The sequence below is a fragment of the Neofelis nebulosa genome, chromosome 9 (genome assembly GCF_028018385.1).
Source record: "Neofelis nebulosa isolate mNeoNeb1 chromosome 9, mNeoNeb1.pri, whole genome shotgun sequence".
NCBI classification, from domain to species: domain Eukaryota; kingdom Metazoa; phylum Chordata; class Mammalia; order Carnivora; family Felidae; genus Neofelis; species Neofelis nebulosa.
Window position 1 is genome coordinate 127,799,235 of NC_080790.1, and position 21,915 is coordinate 127,821,149.

General features: G+C 50.2%; 1 protein-coding gene across 24 annotated transcripts in view; it reads right to left on the reverse strand.

Moving 5' to 3' along the window:
• Positions 1-21,915, reverse strand: part of ZMYND8 (zinc finger MYND-type containing 8) — a 126,481-nt gene that overhangs the window by 25,007 nt on the left and 79,559 nt on the right. For 17 of the 24 annotated variants that reach the window (XM_058685856.1, XM_058685867.1, XM_058685868.1 and 14 more), the window contains 4 exons: positions 19,765-19,905; positions 9,069-9,221; positions 5,741-6,250; positions 333-701 (listed from right to left, as the gene is read on the reverse strand). In XM_058685856.1, the coding sequence (XP_058541839.1) occupies positions 333-701; positions 5,741-6,250; positions 9,069-9,221; positions 19,765-19,905 (1,173 nt within the window). The remainder of the gene's footprint in view (positions 1-332; positions 702-5,740; positions 6,251-9,068; positions 9,222-19,764; positions 19,906-21,915) is intronic. The other 7 variants (XM_058685870.1, XM_058685869.1, XM_058685858.1 and 4 more) reach the window with 2 other exon arrangements.

Consider the following 21,915-nt stretch of genomic DNA (forward strand, 5'->3'; position numbering starts at 1 on the left):
GGCTTTACAGTGAACAGTGGCCGCTGAGAAAGGGTGCAGGATGAAATGGGAAGTTCAATCAAGACAACAGATCTGGGGGTAAGTATTTTACCCTTTCCTAAGAAGCCTATACGCACGTATTGTTCAGAAACGAAAAATAAATAAATAGGAGGGGAAAAAACGAGCTGCGAGACAATTTTTAAAAACGATGCCAGATGGAACGCGTGAGGCCTTCAAGGTGCAACGGCCGGGAAACAAAAAGGAACGGAAAAAACAAAACCACTCTCTCTCTCCTGTCGATGTGGCGAACAGGGAGCGGGCGCCACGAGAACAGAAGGGGGCGTGCGTGGTACCTTTCACAGCCTGTCTGGTCTGATATCTCGTCCCCTGGGAGCACTGTGGCTGCTGCTGGCTCTCCTGTTGGCTCTCCTGTTGGCGCTGTATCTTCTGCATGTGCCACTTTTGGGAAGACGTTTGAAACTTACTTGACGAGTTCCACACGACCCGCTGCACGGCCGGGGCAGTCTCCTTCGGTAAAAGCGGCCTCTGCTTTTTCACCGGGCTTCCCGTGGCGGCGGCGGCCGGGGCCGTGACGGTGGACGTGGTGCTGGTGGTGGCCGGGACACCAGCCGTGGGAGTTTGGGAGGAGGAGCGGGTGAGGAGCGGAGTTTCGGGCGGGGACTGGCCGCCCGCCGTAGTGGATGGTGGAGCTTTACCTACGACTAAAGCCAATGCGTGAAAACACAAACAACACACAAACAAAAGAACGGTGGATTGGACTCAGGTTCACGTGCAGGGCCTCTAGGCCAGCAGGCTCTGGGTAAGACAAGCCGAGGCCAGCCAGGAATGCCCGACAAATTCAGCGTGGCGGGGACACGCCGATGGAGGTGCCCGTCTCACCGTACCCGCTTAGGCCACTTCTGCACGTCTGTCTCAGAGGGTCAGCCCCTTCTCGTGAGCACATGCCCACCTCTGAGACTCTCATCTGGGCCTCTGGGGTAAATGGGAACGAGGCACAGCTCCTGCCCTCAAGTTGCCCAACGACAAGTGGATGAGCAGAGTCACCGCACGAGGCTCGTTTTACAGACAGAACCGGGTAAGCACTTTGTGAGAGAACCAACCAAAGTCAATCTGGAGATGAAGAGAATCCCTTTGGCTAGGGAACCTCTAAAGCATGCACCCCAAAGGATCGGATGGCTTCCCGTAGGTCAAAGCACTGAACAACACGAAGTCACCCAGAGAGAAAAGTATCCCTTAACCTCCGACTCCCTCCAGGACTAAGTCCCAGGAAGCTGCTAATGGCCTCGACACCTAACCCTAAAGGTAACTCCAACCCGAAACCAGAACCTCCCCAACACAATGGTATTTATCGTGAAGTTAGGAGACTTGCCTTCTTTGTTGTTGCTGTTGTTTCATTAAGTGTTTTGTTTTGTTTTTTTAATCGTGATGCCAGTACAGGTAACATACACAGCGTTAGGTTGGCTGCAGGTGCACAATATAGCGATTCAACAACTGTACACAGTGCTCAGTGCTCGTCAGGGTGAGTAGATGCCTTACGTGTGTGCTGGTCAAATCTACATCTAAGATGAGTTTCATTTTTGTATTAAGAGTAAGTGGCTTTAAATAAAAATATAAAGTCAATGATTATACACAAGCAGGACTTGGGAAGGGCCAAAACAGTGAATGTGAATGAGAAGTTTGGAAAAAGCTGCTTCGTGGAGTCTGTCTTAGGGTGGGGGTGGGGGAGGGGAGGCCTGCAGGGAGGGGGTAGGATGTCCAACAGGCGGAAGTGAGAACTGGGAAGGTGACAGCATCAGCCAAGGCGTGTTTGGGAACAGGCAGCACTTGGGTCAGTGAGGGCAGGCAGTGAGGAGTGGCAGGAAGGCAGGTTAGAGCCGGAAGCACTGAGCAGCGTAGAAGGAGGGGCCACGTGGTGCTCATTTGTAAAAGGGTTGTCACTACAGAGACGCCAGCCACCAGGGAGGTGGGTTTGCCCCCCAGAGAGGATGCCTGGGGATCACACACAGAACACAGGCAATAAGTCACCACCCCGATCTTAGACAATGTGCCTCGACATGAACGCCTCTTCAGGAACCTGTCTGTCTTTTTAGATTTCTAGAACCTGGGAAAGACACGACCTTGACTGTTCTAGGGAGGCTTTTCAGTACACTGGGTTTTAGGAAGTCCATCTCCTAAAGGAGAGGGAGAGGAAAAACAAAAACAAAAACAAAAGCCAAGCTGACTTTCCGGACCTGGAGGTGGGGGTCATCACGTCTGGCTGGCCCTCCGTCCTCCTGCTCCTCCGGAGAGGAGAGCCTAGCCAAGTTCACAGGCAAGTACACAGGAACAGCCAGAGGGGGAGCTCTGGGATGACCCTTCCCTGGGATGACATGATGTGGCAGATACTGGACACAGTCCCTGCACTCTCCAGGCGGAGAGGTGGCTTTGAACCCAGTTTCTCTATGACCCCTGCACCGGGGCAGTACCCTGGTGGGGTTTCTCACCCACATGCCTCCCTTTGCTTCCGGGTGACCAGAAAAGCAATACCGTTGTTGACGACAAGCTAGCCTAGTCCCCTTTCCTCAGACACAGGGCAACCACAAAAAGGTCCTTTTCTTTCTACCACTTTTCGGAAGCAAACAGCTGGCCTCACAGGTGGCTTGGCGGCCCCTCTGTTCCAAATGAAACACTGGAGTGTGCAATCTGAAAAGATGCTGGGCTCGAAGCACTCAGACACTCAACTATTTTGATTCCTAACAGATTCTGATGGTTTGGGGCAGGGGGACAGGCCATAAGAAATTCCATTTGTCCTAGAAATTTGAAGCGTATAATCAAATGACCTATAGCCCAAAAAAGGGTGAGTCTCTTAAGGGCCAATACTCCAGAAGCTGTCCCTACTTATTAAACTACTTCTTCTAGACTTTGGTCGCTGTCTAGTCCCTAAAGGGCAGGCTTTTAAAGAGAAGAATGGAAATTACTGATGTTTTACGGGAACCACAGCAAGGTCTCGAAGTAAGCTCTCTCTTTGCCTCTATTCTGACATCACCAGCCACAAAGCTGTTTTGCTAGCTACGTCTCCAGATTCTATACGTGAGCTTCATTCCCAGCTGAAGGGGAGCTGGAGGTCACCACGGCTCACTCCAAAATACCCTTCGGCTAAACACACGGTTGAAAACATGCTCTACTGCACAGTCTGGTACAAAGTCGATCCTTCAAGACCCAAACTACCATCGAGAGGCTCTAGATTTTAAGACTGGTAGGTCTTGGGGCGCCTGGGTGGCTCAGTCGGTTAAGCGTCCGACTTCGGTTCAGGTCATGATCTCACACTCCGTGGGTTCGAGACCCACGTCGGGCTCTGGGCTGGCAGCTCAGAGCCCGGAGCCTGCTTCGGATTCTGTGTCTCCCTCTCTCTCTGCCCCTCCCCTCATGCTCTGTCCCTCTCTGTCTCAAAAATAAAATAAAACATTAAAAAAAATTTAAAAAAAAAGACTGGTAGGTCTTTGTCCCAACCCCCAGGATAATGCACGAACTGAATTAAGTTTCAGAATCATCTTCAGCTTAATTACAACCACTATATACTTGGGGCCTCTTGAAGGTATTTCCCTCAGACATCAGTGCAAGAACAGCTGTATTTCGCTTAATCGACTGGGATGTTTATTTTTTTTGGGGGGGGGGGGGGAAGGGTGGGAGGGGAATATGAGATCTTTTAAGGGGCTGTATTTCCCTTTTTGCCTTGACTGCTCTATTTCCCTTTTTGCTTTGACTGCTAGGAAGCTCACAGCCAAAATGAATGCTCAACTTCGCTAACACTGAAGACCGAAACAGTACATGGTTATGTGCATAAACCTTCCCGGACCTCTTACTATTCTACCTTCCTCTTTTACAGACTTCTGTATCTTCGTTTTGTTTCATGGTTAAATATTCTTGTCAATCTGTTACAGATCCTTTCTGGAAGAGGAAGAGGCATAAAACCAATCAATCAAAAGACAGGTTCCGGACATTAAGGAACAGTACCCAAATATTCCCCCCAAACCACGTGGAATATGGAAAAGATGCTACTCTCCTACTGTTTTCTGCCACATCTGCCTCAAACCCCAATCCACAACAAAGTCGGATTTTTTGGAGGCCACCCCCAAATCCACGGGGACTCAGGACGGTGTGCTGTTCTAGCCTCCCTGCCCCTTTCAATCACTTCTCTTTCTCCCTCCACCGCACCATTCAGACACGGTTCATCAGTGAACTGCAGAAATTCTCTCTCCCCAACAACTGAGGCTCCGTGGCACAGAAGAAAGATTCTCAAGGCCCACTCCCGACATGCTTTATGCAGCCAGCCTCCGAAATGCTCAGGGGGTGTAGAATCACCTCTGACTCAAGAGTTTGGTTGGGAAGTTAGCTCCTGTCAAAAGTTGGCCCAGGTCAGAAATTAAACCTGACTAGCCCTTCAGGTGCTCACAAAGTCCAGAAGGTTTTATGGCTACGATTTCCAGTGTGTCCGTAGGCAATGTTTTTCCTGGGCCCTAAATTAATTCTTCTTTCCCTTTCTTGGGCACGTTGGAATCCCCTTACACCCACTTGCCAAACCAGCTAAAAAAACATGCTGACTGCCTTGTCCACGGGAAGGACACCCTTCACATCATTCACACGCTCTTCCTGGAGGGCTTGTCAACATGCCTGGGCTGCGCCAGGGGAGGGTGGCCACTGCGGGTTCGGTCTGTGGCAGCGGCAATGGGGAGCACCCCTGAGACCAGGTGATGGTTTTCAGCCAGAGATCTGTGCCGCCCAGGGGGCAAATGGCAATATCAAGACATCTTTGACTGCCACCAGTAGGCAGAGGCTATTGGCATCCAGCGGGCAGAGGCCCGGGAGGCTGCCAAACATTCTCCAACACACAGGACAAAGAACTACACGGCACAAGATGCCAACAATGCCAGGGCTCAAAGACCCTGGACTCAGGTCGGATAAACACATATATGGTGGCACCTCAATTCAGGTGCCCACCATCCAGTGCCCTCTCCCTGTCTAGGGTCCCAAGAAGCACTCGGTATTCGGGTACCATCTCCCCAGATGGTCTCAGATTCCAGTAAGAAAATGCACCATGAGGCACCTGGGCAGCATGAAGGGAAGAACAGGAGCTGAACTCATCAAGATCTCTGAATTAAACACTTCTAACAGGGGCACCTGGGTGGCTCAGTTGGTCATACTTCGGCTCAGGTCATGATCTCATGGTTCATGAGTTCAAGCCCTGCGTCAGCCTCTGTGCTGACAGCTCAGACTCTGGAACCTGTTTCGGACTCTGTGTGTGTGTCTCTCTCCCTGCCCCTCCCCAACTCATGCTCGCTCTCTCTCTCTCTCTCTCTCTCTCTCTCTCTGTCTCTCAAAAATAAACATTAAAAAACATTTTTAACAAAAAAATGAAAAATAAACACTTCTAACAATTCCAACCTTGTCAAATGTCTATATGTTGACAAACATTTTAGGGAAACAAGTGAGCTTGGGCAAAAAAATGGCCCGACTGCTAGAAACACCTACCGTTTTTTATTTTTCTGAGCTCAAAATCAACCACATTGGGCGAAAGGCGGGCAGGCCTGGAGTCAGTCCTGGACCTGATCACTGACTTAGCCAGGTGACCTCGAGCCAATCGAAGGTCTGCTCTGGTGCCCCCCTTTGTGATGTCGGAGAGCCACGTAACTTCTGGAAATACCAACACAAGGGGGTACTCTAAGCCAAATCAAGAAACCGAAACTGGTGGGGGTTCACTTACCATCCTGCTTGGGAGATGTTTCTTTGGGTTCCTTCTTATTTTTTCGACCCTCCCGCCCAGTATGGTCTTCTCCTAAATCTATGACAAGTTCACTTTCTGAATCGGAGTCCAGGCCCAAATGTACTGTTGGGGAATCCGTCTCATCTTTCCCCTTCAGTTTATCCTTTGCAGGGTGAGGGGAGGCTTTTGCTTTTTCGGAGAAGTCCTTCTCAGGCTGGGGGCTGGCCTTTTCCTTGACCGAGCCGGGATCTGCTTTCTCGCTGGCCGGTGATGTGCTTTTCAGCTCCTCCTTAGTCTCCACTGGGTTTGCCGGTTTGGGTTTTTTTTTGACAGCCGATGGCTCTTTGTCCACCCGACTACCCTCTTTGTCTTCTGTGCCTTCTGGCTCATTCTTGGACTTCTGTTCATCATCACTGATATACTCACTATCACTGCTATCGGACTTCTCTGAATCTTCCGAATCGCTGTGCTCCACAGCCGTGTAAACGTCTTCTGAGATTTCATTTATGCCTGAATTCAAAGAGAAAACCCAGCATGTGGCGTAGTCACAAAAAGAGAAGAGCAGGACCCCAAACGCAAACATTTTCCACGCCAAATGCTGGAATAAAATGCAACATTTCCAATTGCATCCCCCTGGCCTGGTGGGGTTAGCAGCGAACGGCATCTAACAAATGCCAACTGGGGTTTGCAGAGGGTTTCGGTTACTGACACTCGAAGATGACAAGGGACCAGACAACATAAATTTTACATTTATCCGGAGCTGCGTCCTTGCGACACCGATAACTAACTGGGCCCTGGAGACTGGGAGGGGTGGGGAACAAAGGAGATGAGCTTTTAAAATGGATCCACTTTACAGATTAGAAAACAGAGGCCCAGAGAAATCACTTACCCTAAGGCCCAAAGAAAACCAAGACAGAGGCAAGGCCGGAACCCTGGGCACTCCTGACGGACCACCAGCACTGTCGCCACCAGTTCCCAAAGCGTTCAAGTCCTCGTCGCTTTGAGTCCAGAGCTCAAAGAAGTAAACCAAAGCCTTGAGGCAGAGGTCGCCAGCTCACAGCCTACAAACCGGATCTGCATCTGGCCGGCACACGTTTTACTCAGGGGGCCACGGTCTGGCCCAGCGGCTATTTTGTCGTTTGTCTGTTTCTCACTTAGAACGTGTTGCCCGATTCACAAAGCAGGAACCCTCACACCGAAATCAAGGCAGCAGGCTTGTGTGGAAGAAAACGCAAGATCTGGCCGCTCTGGGTCACAGGCCTGCAAGGCAGCAGCCGGCTGGAGCCACGAAGCCACTGGCCCCTTCCGGCAGGGACACACCATCTCCAGGTGACCGGGCTGCCCCACCCTCCCTCCAACGCCCGGTGCTGACGCAGAGTCCCTGCCGCCTTGTCTATCCTGGTCCTTCACGGACGGCGGAGTCAAGACCAAAGTCACACGCTTCCACGTCTCTATCAAAATGCAAAATGACAGACCAGCGGGGTGTTTCACAGACACAAACAAAAGTGGGCGAAAGCACGTTCCATTCAACCCACTGACGTGTCTTGCTCCCAGTAAGGAGCGTCGTCCGGCCACAGGTTAATGATACCGTATCTTAAAATTTTGAAAAGAGGGAAACTCAAATCTGTACCGCCTTCCTTCTGGGGCAACGGTCACCGTGAGTGGGGTCACCATTGAGACCCAGACACAGAAAGGAAACTTGCAAACAGACAAAAGCCACGAGCAGCCCAGGGCACCAGATACCAGCAGACTCCTCTCAGAAGTAGACCAGCCTCCGTCAGGGCTCCCTCAAAAACAGGAGAAGCCAAAAGCCAAAAACCCAGACCTGGTCTTAACTTCTGGGTCCTGAGGCTTATGCTACCGTAGCCAGATACGAGGTCAGATACGGTCAGATACGAGGACAAGTGTGACCACAAGTGTGATAAGGAAAGCTTGCATACCGGAGCTCAAAAGACACGAATTCAAACCCTGATCTTGCGCCTTTATTCACCTGGTGACCCTGAACTAGGGACCTACCACTCTGAGCCTCAGTTTCTCCATCTGCAAAATGGGATTGAAAATGGTATCGACCTTGGGGCGCCTGGGTGGCGCAGTCGGTTAAGCGTCCGACTTCAGCCAGGTCACGATCTCGCGGTCCGTGAGTTCGAGCCCCGCGTCAGGCTCTGGGCTGATGGCTCGGAGCCTGGAGCCTGTTTCCGATTCTGCGTCTCCCTCTCTCTCTGCCCCTCCCCCGTTCATGCTCTGTCTCTCTCTGTCCCAAAAATAAATAAAAAACGTTGAAAAAAAAAAATTTAAAAAAAAAAAAAAAAAAAAAGAAAATGGTATCGACCTGTCAGGGCAATCTGTGCACCGTGCGTGCTACAGTGCGAGGTATGCAGGAAACAGTCAGTAAACAGAAATATTAAAATTCTTATTAACGTTAATAATAAATTAAGGAGCCGGCCCAGCTGCATGCAAGGACCCAAGGCAGATACTTAAATGGCCAGCAAAATTACAACCATTCCTCCTCTGGCCCTTCTGGATGACTCCTAACCACAGCTTAGTCCTTCTAAGGTCCAGAGCACCCACAGACACTCTCAACCTCACCCTAGCGGGGCTCTCTCTCCTGAGGCCAGCCATCCCCTGCTTCTTCACAAACACCCTCCTGCTTTTGTTTACTTAGTCCACAAACATTCCGGAGCACCTACTATGTACACAAGACCAAGTACCTTGGAGAACGTCAATGCTTATGAGACAACCTCCCTGCCCTCAAGGAGCTTCCAGTCTAGCTTCCGGTGGAGAGGGACACCCCCCACACAAAGTGACCACTGATGTTCCCCAGCAATAAAGTGCCACAGGAGGGGGCAGATAGGGAGGGAGGGCAGTCAGAGGAGACTTCCTGGAGGAGGGGATGCCTGAGCTCAGCCTTAGGGAAAGAATTCAGGTAGGCGGTGTGAAGGCAGGCAGCACGGGGAAGAGGAAGGCAGGCAACAGGTACAGAAGCAGGATGCGTGTGCCAGGTGGGGAGGGCCCGGTCTGAGGCAGAAGGCTTTGTGTCGGTTGTTTGTGGGACGAACTGGACTTGACGGTGAGCCACTGACGTGTGCAGACGGCGAGCGTGGGGGCAAACTCAGGAAGACCCTTCCGCTTTCAAATTTCCCTACCACCTGCACCTCGAGGCTGCAGGCTACCACAACCAGAGAATAAACTGGGTGGATTTCAAAGAACCCTTGTGAACAAGTCACGAGCCGACCCGAGAGGCTCCGCCGTTGGGGAAACTGGCTTCATCCGGGCGGCGACCCTACAAAGAGTTAACGGTGACGATGCGAGAGCAAACCAAAGGACGTACCTAACTGTGCTTTGCAGCTCTCTATGGTCTTGTCGAGATTCAGCTGGAATCTGCTGCGGATCTGCCGCTTGGGCGAGAGGAGGGGGACGGGCGCGGTCTGCTGCTGGACCGACTCGCTCAGCTCCTTTAGGTCCATCTCGGCCTTGCTCCGATCTGGAAGACAGGGTCGCACCCTCATCAGACACGCGCTGGACGGAAGAACACGCAGCACTCCTCACTCAGCTTCCTTCTCGCACACACACGTTGGGAGAGCACGGCGGGGAGACAAACCCCAAAAACCTTGCCCCCACATCATCTGCTCAACGGTGGGCTGGTAATAGCCCGCCAACACGCGTGTCTGCTGAACGGTCGCTGGGTGGCTTTCAATATTTACAACACACAGCCCCAGCCAGACGGTTGTCTGTCGAACTCCGCGTCATTAGGGATCCCGAAAGCCAAAGGTTACAGTAATATGGTCAATCTCCGTGTCAACAGATAAAGTCACACTGCATCTGGCCAGAGTGTGCTTTTAACTCCAGGTCCAGACCCGAGAGGACCCGTAACCAACAGACGCTGAGTGCTGCCTCCCTGCCCCCGTCCCCCCAGAGCACACATACACATAACTGGGGGTCCGGCTTTTTTACCACGGAGACTTTGCTGCTCACTCCTGCCCACCTAGACTGGAGTTCAAGTCAGAGAAGTGGGGTAAATGTCAGACAGGCAGACCTTACAGCCAAGCTGCTGTGCTCCTTTGTGGCTCAGACACCCATCTGAAGACAGGTGAACAGATCGGCCCTGGATACTAAACCTCTGTCTTCTGGCTCAGATACGGCCCAAGTTCCTCACCCTAATCCCAGGCAAAGGTCTCTGATGGAGGACTCAAGGCCAAGGGTCTGGCCACCCTCCCCGCTTCCGCCATGGGCTCCTTACATGACCAACTGGACCAGATTCCAAGGGTCTGTAAGCTTGCATTGCTGACATTCCTTTCGCCCCACCTCCTCCAGCGTCCCCCAAAACAGAAGAAAGGGACAAAATGAAGGCAGCTGCACAGGCCCAGGAAGCAAGGAGACTTCACAGGCAGGGATCAGTAGCTGCCACCTGCCTGCCACCCCTGGCATCCCCCTGCCTCTCCAACTGACCCTAGGCACAGAACGCAGAGCATATGCCCTGCCCTGGCCAATCCCAGAAAACCAACGTAACATCTATCAAGGACAAAGATGAGAGGCCACCTCCGAGCCCATTGCCACCACCTATGAGCTCACTCTCAGGCTTCCTCCACCCCCTGCTGTCCCCACCCCGACACATCTATGCCCACCAGGCTGTGAAAGAAGCCCAGTGTATACAGTCTGAGGGCTGGGCCACAAGGGCTGCTCAAAACCTTCACTCACTGCTCGTATCCATTTTCCAACATGACCCACACACCTTCCCCGTCACGCAGGAACGGGGCAGTCCCTCGACCCTGCACACCCAGAGATCCGTTCAAGTCAGCAGAGGTAGGCAGCCTGCCCTGAACCCCTCGCGACCCTCTCACAGCTGACGAGAGCAACAGACTGCTCTGACTTAATTTTACCACCGTAATGAGGTCACTACCAAGGGGAGATTAGGATTAGTTAGGGCCCTTTCCCCATAACACACTCGGGGCAGCCCTCAGGAAAATGTCAGAAGTGAGTTGCTCAAAACAAGCAGATACTATCCTTGTCCTACGAGAAAAGGCTCTAAGGCTCTAAAAACATATCCACCTGTGAGCGTGTGTGTACACGTGTGTGAGCATCCGTGTGCATTTCTTTGTACGGGACTGGAGATGCGCACGGAGAAGATAGGGTGAAGGCACGGGGTATTTCGGAGCAAGGGAAGAATATTCCTGCAAATTTACTGGAGATGCACCTTACAAAGAGAACAGAGACTAATAATGACAACAATAAAACGGCAAGGGGGAAAAGGAGGACGACCAAGGAAACAGAGAAAGAAAAAAGATCCAATTCAAGAACAAGCACTATGAGAACGACTTAGGGATTTCAACAGTTAAGTGGTGAATGTGACCGGGAAGGGAAAGGATAGGAAGCCGGTCTCATAACTTCCACTCTCAGAAATGAGAAAGGATACTGGGTGCCTAAGGGAAAAGGCAGCTTTTCAAGTATGAAGTTGTAAAAGAAATTAACTCACAAAAATACTTTCCATCAGTGTCCTCAATGAACACTCGACACCGCAGTTACCAAAAAAAAAACAAAAACAAAGAAACAAAAAAACGAAAAAACAAAAACAAAAAACACCATCTACTACACCAGGAGTCAGCAAACTTTTGCTGTCAGAGAGCAAATTGGGCTCTGCAGGCCATACAGCCTCTGCTACCAAAGTCACCATAAACAATATGTGCACAAATTGATGACACTGTGTTCTAATAACACTTTATTTACAAAAACAAGTAGGGGGCCAGATTTGGTCCAAGGCCTGAACGTTTGCCATTTCCATCTGTAGTGCACTAACTGATAATCTTGGCTGCAAACTGAAATCAACAGAGCTTTAAACAAAAAAATCCTAACGTCTCGGTCCCCCTCCCCGAAAATGTGAATTAACTAGCCTGGGGGAAGGCCTGGACACTGGCCGTTTAAAAATAACCCAGAGAGGGGCACCTGGATGGTTCACTCCACTAAGCGATTGATTTCAGCCCAGGTCATGATCTCGTGCAGATCGTGGGGTCCGAGCCCCATATCCGGCTGGTTGCTGTCAGCACAGAGCTCACTTCTGATCCTCTGTCCCCCTTTCTCTCTGCACCTCTCCTGCTCATGAGCTCTTTCTTTTAAAAATAAATAAACATTACAAAAAAAAAAAAAAAAAAAATACCCCAGATGGGGCGCCTTGGCTGGCTCAGTCAGTAGAGCATGTAGCTCTTGATCTCAGGGTCATGAGTTCAAGCCCCACATTGGGCATAGAGCCTACTTAAAAAAATATTAAGATTTTATTGTTTTGGTTTTTTTGTTTGTTTGTTTTAAATATTAAGATTTTTTAAATGGGGGGGAGCACCTGGGTGGCTCAGTCGGTTAAGCATCCAACTTTGGCTCAGGTCATGATCTCACAGTTCATGGGTTCAAGCCCCACCCCACGTTGGGCTCAGTGCTGATGGCTAGGAGCCTGCTTTGGACTCTGTGCCTCTCTCTCTGCCCCTCCTCTACTCGTGCTCCGTCTCTCAAAAATAAACATTAAACAAAAATTTTTTTGTAATTAAAAAAAAAAGATGAGGGGCGCCTGGGTGGCGCAGTCGGTTAAGCGTCCGACTTCAGCCAGGTCACGATCTCGCGGCCCGTGAGTTCGAGCCCCGCGTCAGGCTCTGGGCTGATGGCTCGGAGCCTGGAGCCTGTTTCTGATTCTGTGTCTCCCTCTCTCTCTGCCCCTCCCCCGTTCATGTTCTGTCTCTCTCTGTCCCAAAAATAAATAAAAAGCGTTGAAAAAAAAAAATTTTTTTTAAAAAAAAGATGATTCTAACTGGCCGCTAATACTGAGAACTGCTGCCATCAGTCTTCTTTTTAATATTCATTTATTTTGAGAGACAGAGAGAGAGAGAACTCAAGACCATGTAAGAGGGGCAGAGAGAGAATCCCCAAGTAGGCTCCACGCTGATAAGAGGGAGCCTGACACATGGGATCTGAGCCAAAATCAAGAATCCGACACTCAACCGACTGAGCCACCAGGCGCCCCAGACCAATCTTCTCTGTGAGTAAAGAAAATGCCTCCTGATTTGCCTTAACCTTTGTGTTAACAGTATCACTTTTCTAAACCTTAGGATTCATAGAGACCTACAAACTCATCAGAATAATCGTGTGTGTGTGTGGCTGTGTCTACAGTAAATGCAATCTCTTAACTTTAGCCTTTAAAAGACTGGACTCGGAAATTCTCATAATTAAGAGGAATGAAGAAACAGTACCAGCACGTTATTTTACAGTTCAGGTTTCTCCAGTCAATAAGCTGAGGTAATGTGGCTCCTAACGAGAAACCACCCGAAGCCGGGGTTGGGGGGTGGGTCCTGGGATCAGACCTTCAGGAGTTGAGCCACATCCAATTCTCGTTCTCGAATTTTCAACCGCATTTTGACTTTCTTCTCCTCCACAGGGAGAAGACGAGAGCTTCTCTTTCTCATTTAGCGGACAGTCGCTTATCAGGATTTCTTCCACCCCTGCCCTTCTATATCGGGAATATCTTCAGAATCCACCTTTGCTGCCAACATTTTGAACTTTCCGGCTGATACGAAGACAGCTTCGGCTATAAATGGAAACCAGGAAGAAGAAACACCAACGCTGGAGAAAGGCACGATCTTACATTTCTGGAGGAAGCATAAATCAGAACCACCTCTTTGCAGGGCAATTTGGCAACATCTCTCAAAATGTCAACTGCACATGGCCTCTGACCCAAGATTCTGCGTCTAGGAATTCATCCTATGGCTCTACTCCCACATGGGTAAAAAAGGGTCTTCGTTTCAGCTGTTTGCAACAACAAAACAACCTAGAGTCGATAAATAAGGTGCCTGGGTAAATAAATTAACAGTTCACCTTGAAATAGAATGAAATACAACCACTAAAAAACAACTAGAGATCTTTATGTGCTGATATGGAAAAGCCAGCCTGTTTAATGACAAAGAAGGTGACAACCAGTAAAAGATATCCGCATTGGTGTGGGAAGAAAAGACGGAAAGGGAACACAGATACGAACATATGTGTTCTTGGGGGTTCTCAATGTTGGCGCTAGTGATATTTGGGGCTGGATAAGCCTTTGTTGTGGGGGGTGGAGGTGGGGGGCTGGGGGCTGTCCTGCACCTTGTAGGACGTTTAGTACATCCCTGGCCTCCATTGCCAGTAGCACCCACATCCCCGTTGTGACAATAAAAATGTTTCTAGGGGCGTCTGGCTGGCTCAGCTGGTGGAGCGTGGGACTCTTGATCTCAGGGCCGTGGGTTCGAGCCCCACATTGGGCATAGAGATTACTTAAAGATAAAAGCTTAAAAAGAAAAAGTCTCCAGGGGTCCCTGGGTGGTTCAGTTGGTTAAGCGTCCAACTCTTGAGTTTCAAGTCAGATCATGATCTCATTGTTTGCAAGCTCGAGCCCCGCATCCAGCTCTGTGCTGACAGTGCAGAGCCTGCTTGGGATTCTCTCTCCCTCTCTCTCTGCCCCTCCCCAGTTCCCGCACGCTCACCCTCAAAATAAGTAAATGTAAAAACAAAAAAAAAAATGTGTCTCCAGGCAGTGCCACATGTCCCCTTGGGGAACAGAAATCACCCAGGTTGAAAATCCCTGGTATATAACGTAGAAGAACTCCCCAAGAAGACTAAAATGAGGTAACCGTGGTCACCTGTCAGAAGGGACAGACAGGTGGTTACAGACAGGTTGGCTTTTCATTGAACATCCTTTGGGCTTTTGAGACTTCTCACCATGTGCATGCACTACTTATAACCACAAAATTAACTCTGTACAAGCAAAACACAGTTTCATTTTCAATGAAAAAGAACTCGATTTTCTCTGTTCAAAAGCTGGAGTTCCAGGAGCCACAAAATGGCGGCTCCTTCAAGGGAACAATACCATCCGGACCAGAGACCCTGGCAAAAGTTCTCTCATCCATCAAAAGCCAAGAAGAGACATTCTTCATCTCATCCACTGTTTTAGAAAGAAAAAAAAAACGGCCACAAGAGGGAAGCCTCAGCCCCCAGCTCTGTATCCATACTCTCAAAGGATGCCTGACTTCAAGGTATCATTTGACACAGGGAAAGAAAGGAGGCCTCCCATCAGCGACAGCGGAGGAATAAACAAGCAGAAATGCCCCGGGTCTGACAAGTTCTCATTGCTCTGTCAGCGTCTCTGACAGAGCATCCAGGCACATTTGTGTCGCAAACAGGACTGCTGAACTGCTGGGTTTGTTCAGCCCAGAGCAAACACCCTGTGCGACAGGAGGAGACGCGATTCCCAGAGAAGCAAACAGGAGTCTAGAAGAAGAAAAGAATCAGGCCTTCCTTCCTCCTCTTGTGCTTATTTATGACTTATGTCTCATACGGTCAAAGAAAGGGACTATTAACAATCCACCAGGCTTCAGCTCCTTGCTTTACAGCAGAGAGAAGGCCCGAGACAGCAAACGAGACAGCAAACGAGGGGCCTGTGCATTAGCAAGTCAGGTGAGAAGTCTCTGAGGGAAGCCTTCCCCTCTGTCATGCACCAAAATTAATTTTTTTTTAAATTTTTTTTTTTCAACGTTTTTTATTTATTTTTGGGACAGAGAGAGACAGAGCATGCACGGGGGAGGGGCAGAGAGAGAGGGAGGCACAGAAGCGGAAACAGGCTCCAGGCTCCGAGCCGTCAGCCCAGAGCCCGACGCGGGGCTCGAACTCACGGACCGCGAGATCGTGACCTGGCTGAAGTCGGACGCTTAACCGACTGCGCCACCCAGGCGCCCCTACACCAAAATTAATTTGAATAGTTAAGTATCCAACTGATGACCGATGGCTGGTTTTTGTACTTTGGGTTGGATTTATGTGTTTTGGCCAACTAGAGTTATTTTTATTTTTATCATTATTTTACATTTTTTAACACTTATTTATATTTGAAAGAGAGAGAGACAGAGCCTGAGCAGGGGAGAGGCAGAGAGGGAGGGAGACACAGAATCTGAAGCAGGCTCCAGGCTCTGAGCTGTCAGCACAGAGCCTGACGCAGGACTCGAACCCATGAACTGCAATATCATGACCTGAGATGAAGTCGGACACTTAACCAACTGAGCCACCCAGGCACCCCAGAGTTTTTATTTTTTTTTTAATTTTTTTTTCAACGTTTTTTATTTATTTTTGGGACAGAGAGAGACAGAGCATGAACGGGGGAGGGGCAGAGAGAAAAGGAGACACAGAATCGGAAACAGGCTCCAGGTGCCGAGCCATCAGCCCAGAGCCTGACGCGGGGCTCAAACTCACGGACCGCGAGATCGTGACCTGGCTGAAGTCGGACGCTTAACCGACTGCGCCACCCAGGCGCCCCAAGAGTTTTTATTTTTAATGCAATTGATTGGCAACTTCCAAAAATGAGGAGAGTTCATATACAAAAGTGGATTTGCATTTTTCTTGGAACTTGAGAGTCTGACAACCCAGGTTCAACTTGTGGGAGCTGCATCCGTCAGAAAGGCACTCTGTCCTCCACGGCGCTGCCCATTCGAAATCTTCACCTTACCCCCTCGCCCCTACAGCTAGGCCAATTTATCAAACAGCGTGACAAGCGCAGTGTCGAGGGTCCCTCCAACATCAAAACACGGCTCCGTCTTGCAGCGCGTCCGCTCACATATTTTGGCTCAAGGCACAAACTACGAGGCAGACAGGCCTGAGCCCACAGGCCAACCCTGACCACGAATCTTATGCGATGCTAGGTAGAGGACTTTGCTTCTCTGTGCCCCAGTGTCCACTATCTTTGAAATGGGGCTATCATCTACCTTGAAAGTTGCTGTCAGGGGCGCCTGGGTGGCTCAGTCGGTTGGGCGTCCGACTTCGGCTCAGGTCATGATCTCACGGTTTGTGGGTTCGAGCCCCACGTCAGGCTCTGTGCTGACAGCTCAGAGCCTGGAGCCTGTTTCGGATTCTGTCTCCCCCTCTCTGTGCCCCTCCCCTGCTCCTGCTCTGTCTCTGTCTCTCTCAAAAAAATAAACATTGGGGCGCCTGGGTGGCGCAGTCGGTTAAGCGTCCGACTTCAGCCAGGTCACGATCTCGCGGTCCGTGAGTTCGAGCCCCGCGTCGGGCTCTGGGCTGATGGCTCGGAGCCTGGAGCCTGTTTCCGATTCTGTGTCTCCCTCTCTCTCTGCCCCTCCCCCGTTCATGCTCTGTCTCTCTCTGTCCCAAAAATAAATAAAAAACGTTGAAAAAAAAAAATTTTTTTAAAAAAAATAAAATAAACATTAAAAAAAAAAATTAAAAAAAAAAAAAGAAAGTTGCTGTCGTTTTTTTTAATAGTTTTTAGATTTCAGAGAGTAAAACTTGGGGAGGGGCGGGCGATAACAGTTCTGGGTGTTTTAACACCTGCCAGATAGGTGGCAGAGCATCAGAATGGAGAGCCACGTCCTCTGCCAAAGAATCCCTCTGTGATTTAGAATCAAGCCCTCCCCCACCCCAAACCCCACAATCACTCACTCACCTGTTTGCCATTTCTCTAATTTTGCTCTCTTTTTTTTTAATTTTTTAACGTTTTATTTTTGAGACAGAGAGAGACAGAGCATGAATGGGGGAGGGTCAGAGAGAGGGAGACACAGAATCTGAAACAGGCTCCAGGCTCTGAGCGGTCAGCACAGAGCCCGACGCGGGGCTCGAACCCACAGACCGCGAGATCATGACCTGAGCCCAAGTCGGGTGCTCAACCGACTGAGCCGCCCAGGAGGCCCTGCTTTTTTTTTGTTTGTTTGTTTTAAACGAAATTCCCTTTGGTTAGATATCATAATGTCATCATCCTCCCAGACCCAAAAAGCCCCATAGAAAGCACCTGCCCCATCCCTGGACAACCTCTTGAGGATTATTTAGAATTTCCCTCCACCCTCTGACTTTTTCCCTCTACCATCTGATTTCACACTTCACCAGTCCCTCTCTGATCCTCTCCCGGTTAGGTAATTGAACCCGAAGCCCAAAAAACGCCCACATCCCCAATGCCTTGGTTCCCACTGACAAAACAAGTGTCCCAGCACAGGAGGAGATGGGGGACATGGGGGGGGGGGGGGGGGGAGGGGGCGGGGTCTTCTGTACAGGGCAGCCTCTCAGGCTCCACCATGCCCACCCGCCAGAACGCACGACAGGGAGAAATCTCTCACTGCCGCCGTGGGTAAGCCAAGCGGAAAGACCCACGGCGTCATGAGAACACTCAAGACCACTTGGTTCAGGGAAGGAGCTATTCTCGCCACTCACGACGGGCAGAGAGGACACAGTGAGAACGCCCCAGCACAGTGTTCCTTTTCGGGGTGTGGAGGCGGAAGGAGGGCGTGAGGAAGCAAGCCGCAACGCTGAGCTCCACGAACGTTCCAAAGTAGCAAATGGGTCCCCTTTCATTCGAGCGAGGAGTCCCCACCAGCCACGGCCCTGACCGCTGTACCACACGCAGTCCGTGCTAATAGGTGAGCCAGGGTGGGCCAGGCTCTGGCCTCCCTGCAGACACGGGCTTGCTCCAGTCCCGCCACCTGCCTGGCACCTGGAACTCTGCAGTCCTGGGCACCTGGAACCTCCTCTCCAGACCTTAGTTTCTCCGCCTGAAATGGCATTGCAGGACAAGACAAACCTGGAGGGTCCTGGCCACCAGGGGCTAGGGGTTCACGTGCGAGCATCGCTCTGCACAGGTGGCTGTCCCCCTCTTCCCAAAACCCTGTATACTCGAGCCCCACCCCCAGCTGTGACAACCAGACATTGCCCAGTGTACCCCGGATGGGAGTGAGGGAACCATCTCTGGAGAGGACCACCTGACATAGGCTATTCTCCACACAGCACCCAGAGAGGTCCTTCTAAAGTGCTCAGTTCACATCCCTCCTCTGCTCAAAGGGCTCCACACCAGGGTCCGTGGGGTCCACAGGGTCCCAGTGCTCCGGGACCTCATCTCCTCACCTTCTTCCCCTCACCCACTGGGACAGGCTACCTGGGCCTCCCTGCCATTCCTACCACATCCCTGACCCCTAAGGCCCTAATTTTTTGTTCCTCCTCCCAGTATGGGCAAGGCTGGTTTTTCTTGTCATGCAAATCGAGGCTTAAATACCACCTCTCCTAGGTAACTCAGTGTCTCTTAGTGTCTGACTCTTGGTTTCGGCTCAGGTCAGGATCTCATGACTCCTGAGCTGTGCAGGGATTCTCTGTCTCCCTCTCTTTCTGCCCCTCCCCTGCTCACACTGTCTCAAAAATAATTAACATTTCTAAATAAATAAATAACGGCACACACACATAAATACATACCACCTCTTAAGAGGCCTTCCCCCAACGCTGCCTTTTCCAGACCAACACCATTCTAGGCATCTCTCTCCTTACCATTTATTGTCTCTCACTTTCTAGAACCAAGCTCGGTACAAGAGCAGGGCCCTTGCTCACCACCCTCTGCCCTGGGTCTAAAACAGCACACAGCATGTAATAGATGCTCAATAAAAATCAAGAATCCTGACGCAACGAATCAATGAAATGACTTCGTGGTTGGGTATTTAGCATTTCTGGTGCCAATTTTTGCTAAAGGCTTTGCCCGAAGGCAGTGCTCTTGAAACAACTGACAGAACTGCGATGGGGGGAGGGGGACCCTACTAAGTCAGGGATAAAGATGGGCATTTTCTTTTTTTTAATTAGAAAAGGAAAACTAAGGAAACAATGTATCAGAATATATTGCACATAGGAAAGGTAAATATTGATTCATAAAGCTCGACTTGCATCAAGTGTGCGCATGTATAAAACTTTAAATGTATATACATACACACACACACACACCTGCATCAGAATTGGGTTACTTTTGTAAAAAACAAGAAAACGTTGTAAACACTGGCCTAAGGTCTGTCAGGATAAAACAACTCTGCATATCAACAAGCCCCAGGAAATCCCTTACTTGCTCCTTTTACCGATCTCCCTTCATCTTTGTCCACTATATTGCACAGAGAGAGGTTTTGTTCAGAGCTCAAGAACCACACCCAAAAGAGGACATCACAACTTGCAAAAATATGCACAGGTGCCACAGAGAGAGGCTCCCAAAACCCCCCACTGACCCAAGTTAAGATTCAGGATGCTTCCAGTGGTAGACGTTTTGTCCGTTTTCGTCGTGATGGGCGTGGACGCTTGAGGAGAGAAGGTTTTCGGGCTGCCGGACAAACTCCCTGCTTGTCCCGTCTTGGCAGAGGCTGGTGAAGCTGAAAAAGGATGTTCATTGTTAAAAGACAGATCTACAAATGAATAAACAAATAAAACTTGTGTTTGTCGGGGGAGAGGGGAGAAATCGTATTTGATTTCAACAAGGCCCCCAGAAGTGCCCAGATGGGGCGCAGCAGGAAGGGTCGGCCATTTATGTCAAGCACAGGCTTTAACCCAATGTTAAGCCGTGAAGGAAGAAGGCCTCCCCAGTCATTCTATTAAGCACAAAGCTCTAAGACAAATCGGCTAAGCTGCCACTGAAATTGGTTTGGCCCATTCACGGGTGTAAATCTCAAAATAAATAGCGATTAAAGCGGCCCCCAGCACGGTCCAGATGCAGAGACGGGAGCCAGGCTTACAAATGGCATGCCATCCGTTTATAGGAGATGTGGGAGCTGGCTCGCACAGCCAATGCACCTGCCGTGGGCCAAGTCGACCCCTTGGGAGATCTCTGGCTTCCCATTTCAAAGGTTCCGTGATGCAGAATGAAGCCAAACTCAGCACCAGATGGAGCGAGGGCGTCACTGGTCAATGATCTCCCTCCTTACTATGTTCCAAACTTTTACAGGAGGATAGAAAATCATACCTAAGCCCGAGTCTTTTAAAAATACCATAGGGCGCCTGGGTGGCTCAGTCGGTTAAGCATCTGACTTCGGCTCAGGTCATGATCTCACATATCATGGGTTGGAGCCCCGCGTCAGGCTCTGTGCTGACAGCTCTAAGCCTGAAGCCTGCTTTGGATTCTGTGTCTCCCTCTCCCTCTCCCTCTGCCCCTCCCCCACTCGCTATCGATCTCTCTCTCTTCTCAAAAAACATTAAAACAAATTTTTTAAAAATAAACTTTTTTTTTTATTTTAAATACCTTAAAGCTACCTCCATACTGCTCTCCTAAGCCTCATCCACTGAATGTGGGCAGGACAGAAAGCAAACCACGTAACAACACAAGGGTGTTCAGATGGGCCATGCGTCCTGGAGATCCTGCCCCTTTGCCTACACAGCCTGCCGTTATGGGGACTGTCCTGTTACAGAGCTCCTAGAGACAACATAATGGCCAGCCCTGCTCCGATGCACAGGAAAACACGGACTCCGCCGTGATCTGATCCTTAAGGGAAAGTTGTTGATGGCAATGGCGTTACAAATCAGGACGTCCCGGGGACTTCAAACAGTGCTCACGCTGGCAGATGGTCACCTCAGTTTCCTCACCTGCCAAATGGGGGTAGAGTCAAAGTGAGGACCCAATGGGTGAAACTCAGCCAGTCAGTATGCAGGGCTCCCTCGGCTCTAGTGCAAGGACCTACCAAAGCTACCTTTAATGGATAGAGGGGGAAAGACTAGACACAGGGAGGATGGAGGCAGGCACGCAGCGAGAGCCAGACCCCAGGTGTGAAGTCCACCTTGGCAGCTGACTTGATGGGCGTCCTTGGGCACAGTCCCTGAGCTCCGTGAATCTCCTTTCCTGGTAGCCTCAAAGAGAGACACTGATAATAAAATACAAAAGGAATGGTAAAAAGCACCCACCTCATCAAGTTGTAAGGATCTAGTACGTTAATCATCAAAACAGCGGCTGGCATCAGAGAAGCACTGTATTATTATTTGCTATTAGTATAATATCACTTCCTATTTCCCCGTTAACCTCGAGGGCGTTGGGTTCAACCACCTAAACCAGCAGTTGTCAGCCAGGAGTGATTTTTTTTTTTTTAATTAGGTAGGCTTCACGGCCAGCGTGGAGCCCAACATGGGGCTTGAACTCACAACCTTGAGACCAAGACCTGAGCTAAGATCAAGAGTCAGACGGCTAACTGACTGAGCCCACCCAGACGCCTGGCAGCCAGGACACGCTGGGCAATGTCTGCAGACAATTTTGGCTGTCACAACTAGGGCAGGGGAGGGTGCTACCAATATCTAATAGGTGTAGACCAAGGATGCTGCTCGCCCCTGCCCCACCACCAAGACAAATAATCTTTGGTTCCAAACACCTATAGAGCAGAGGTGGATCAACTCACAAAGGG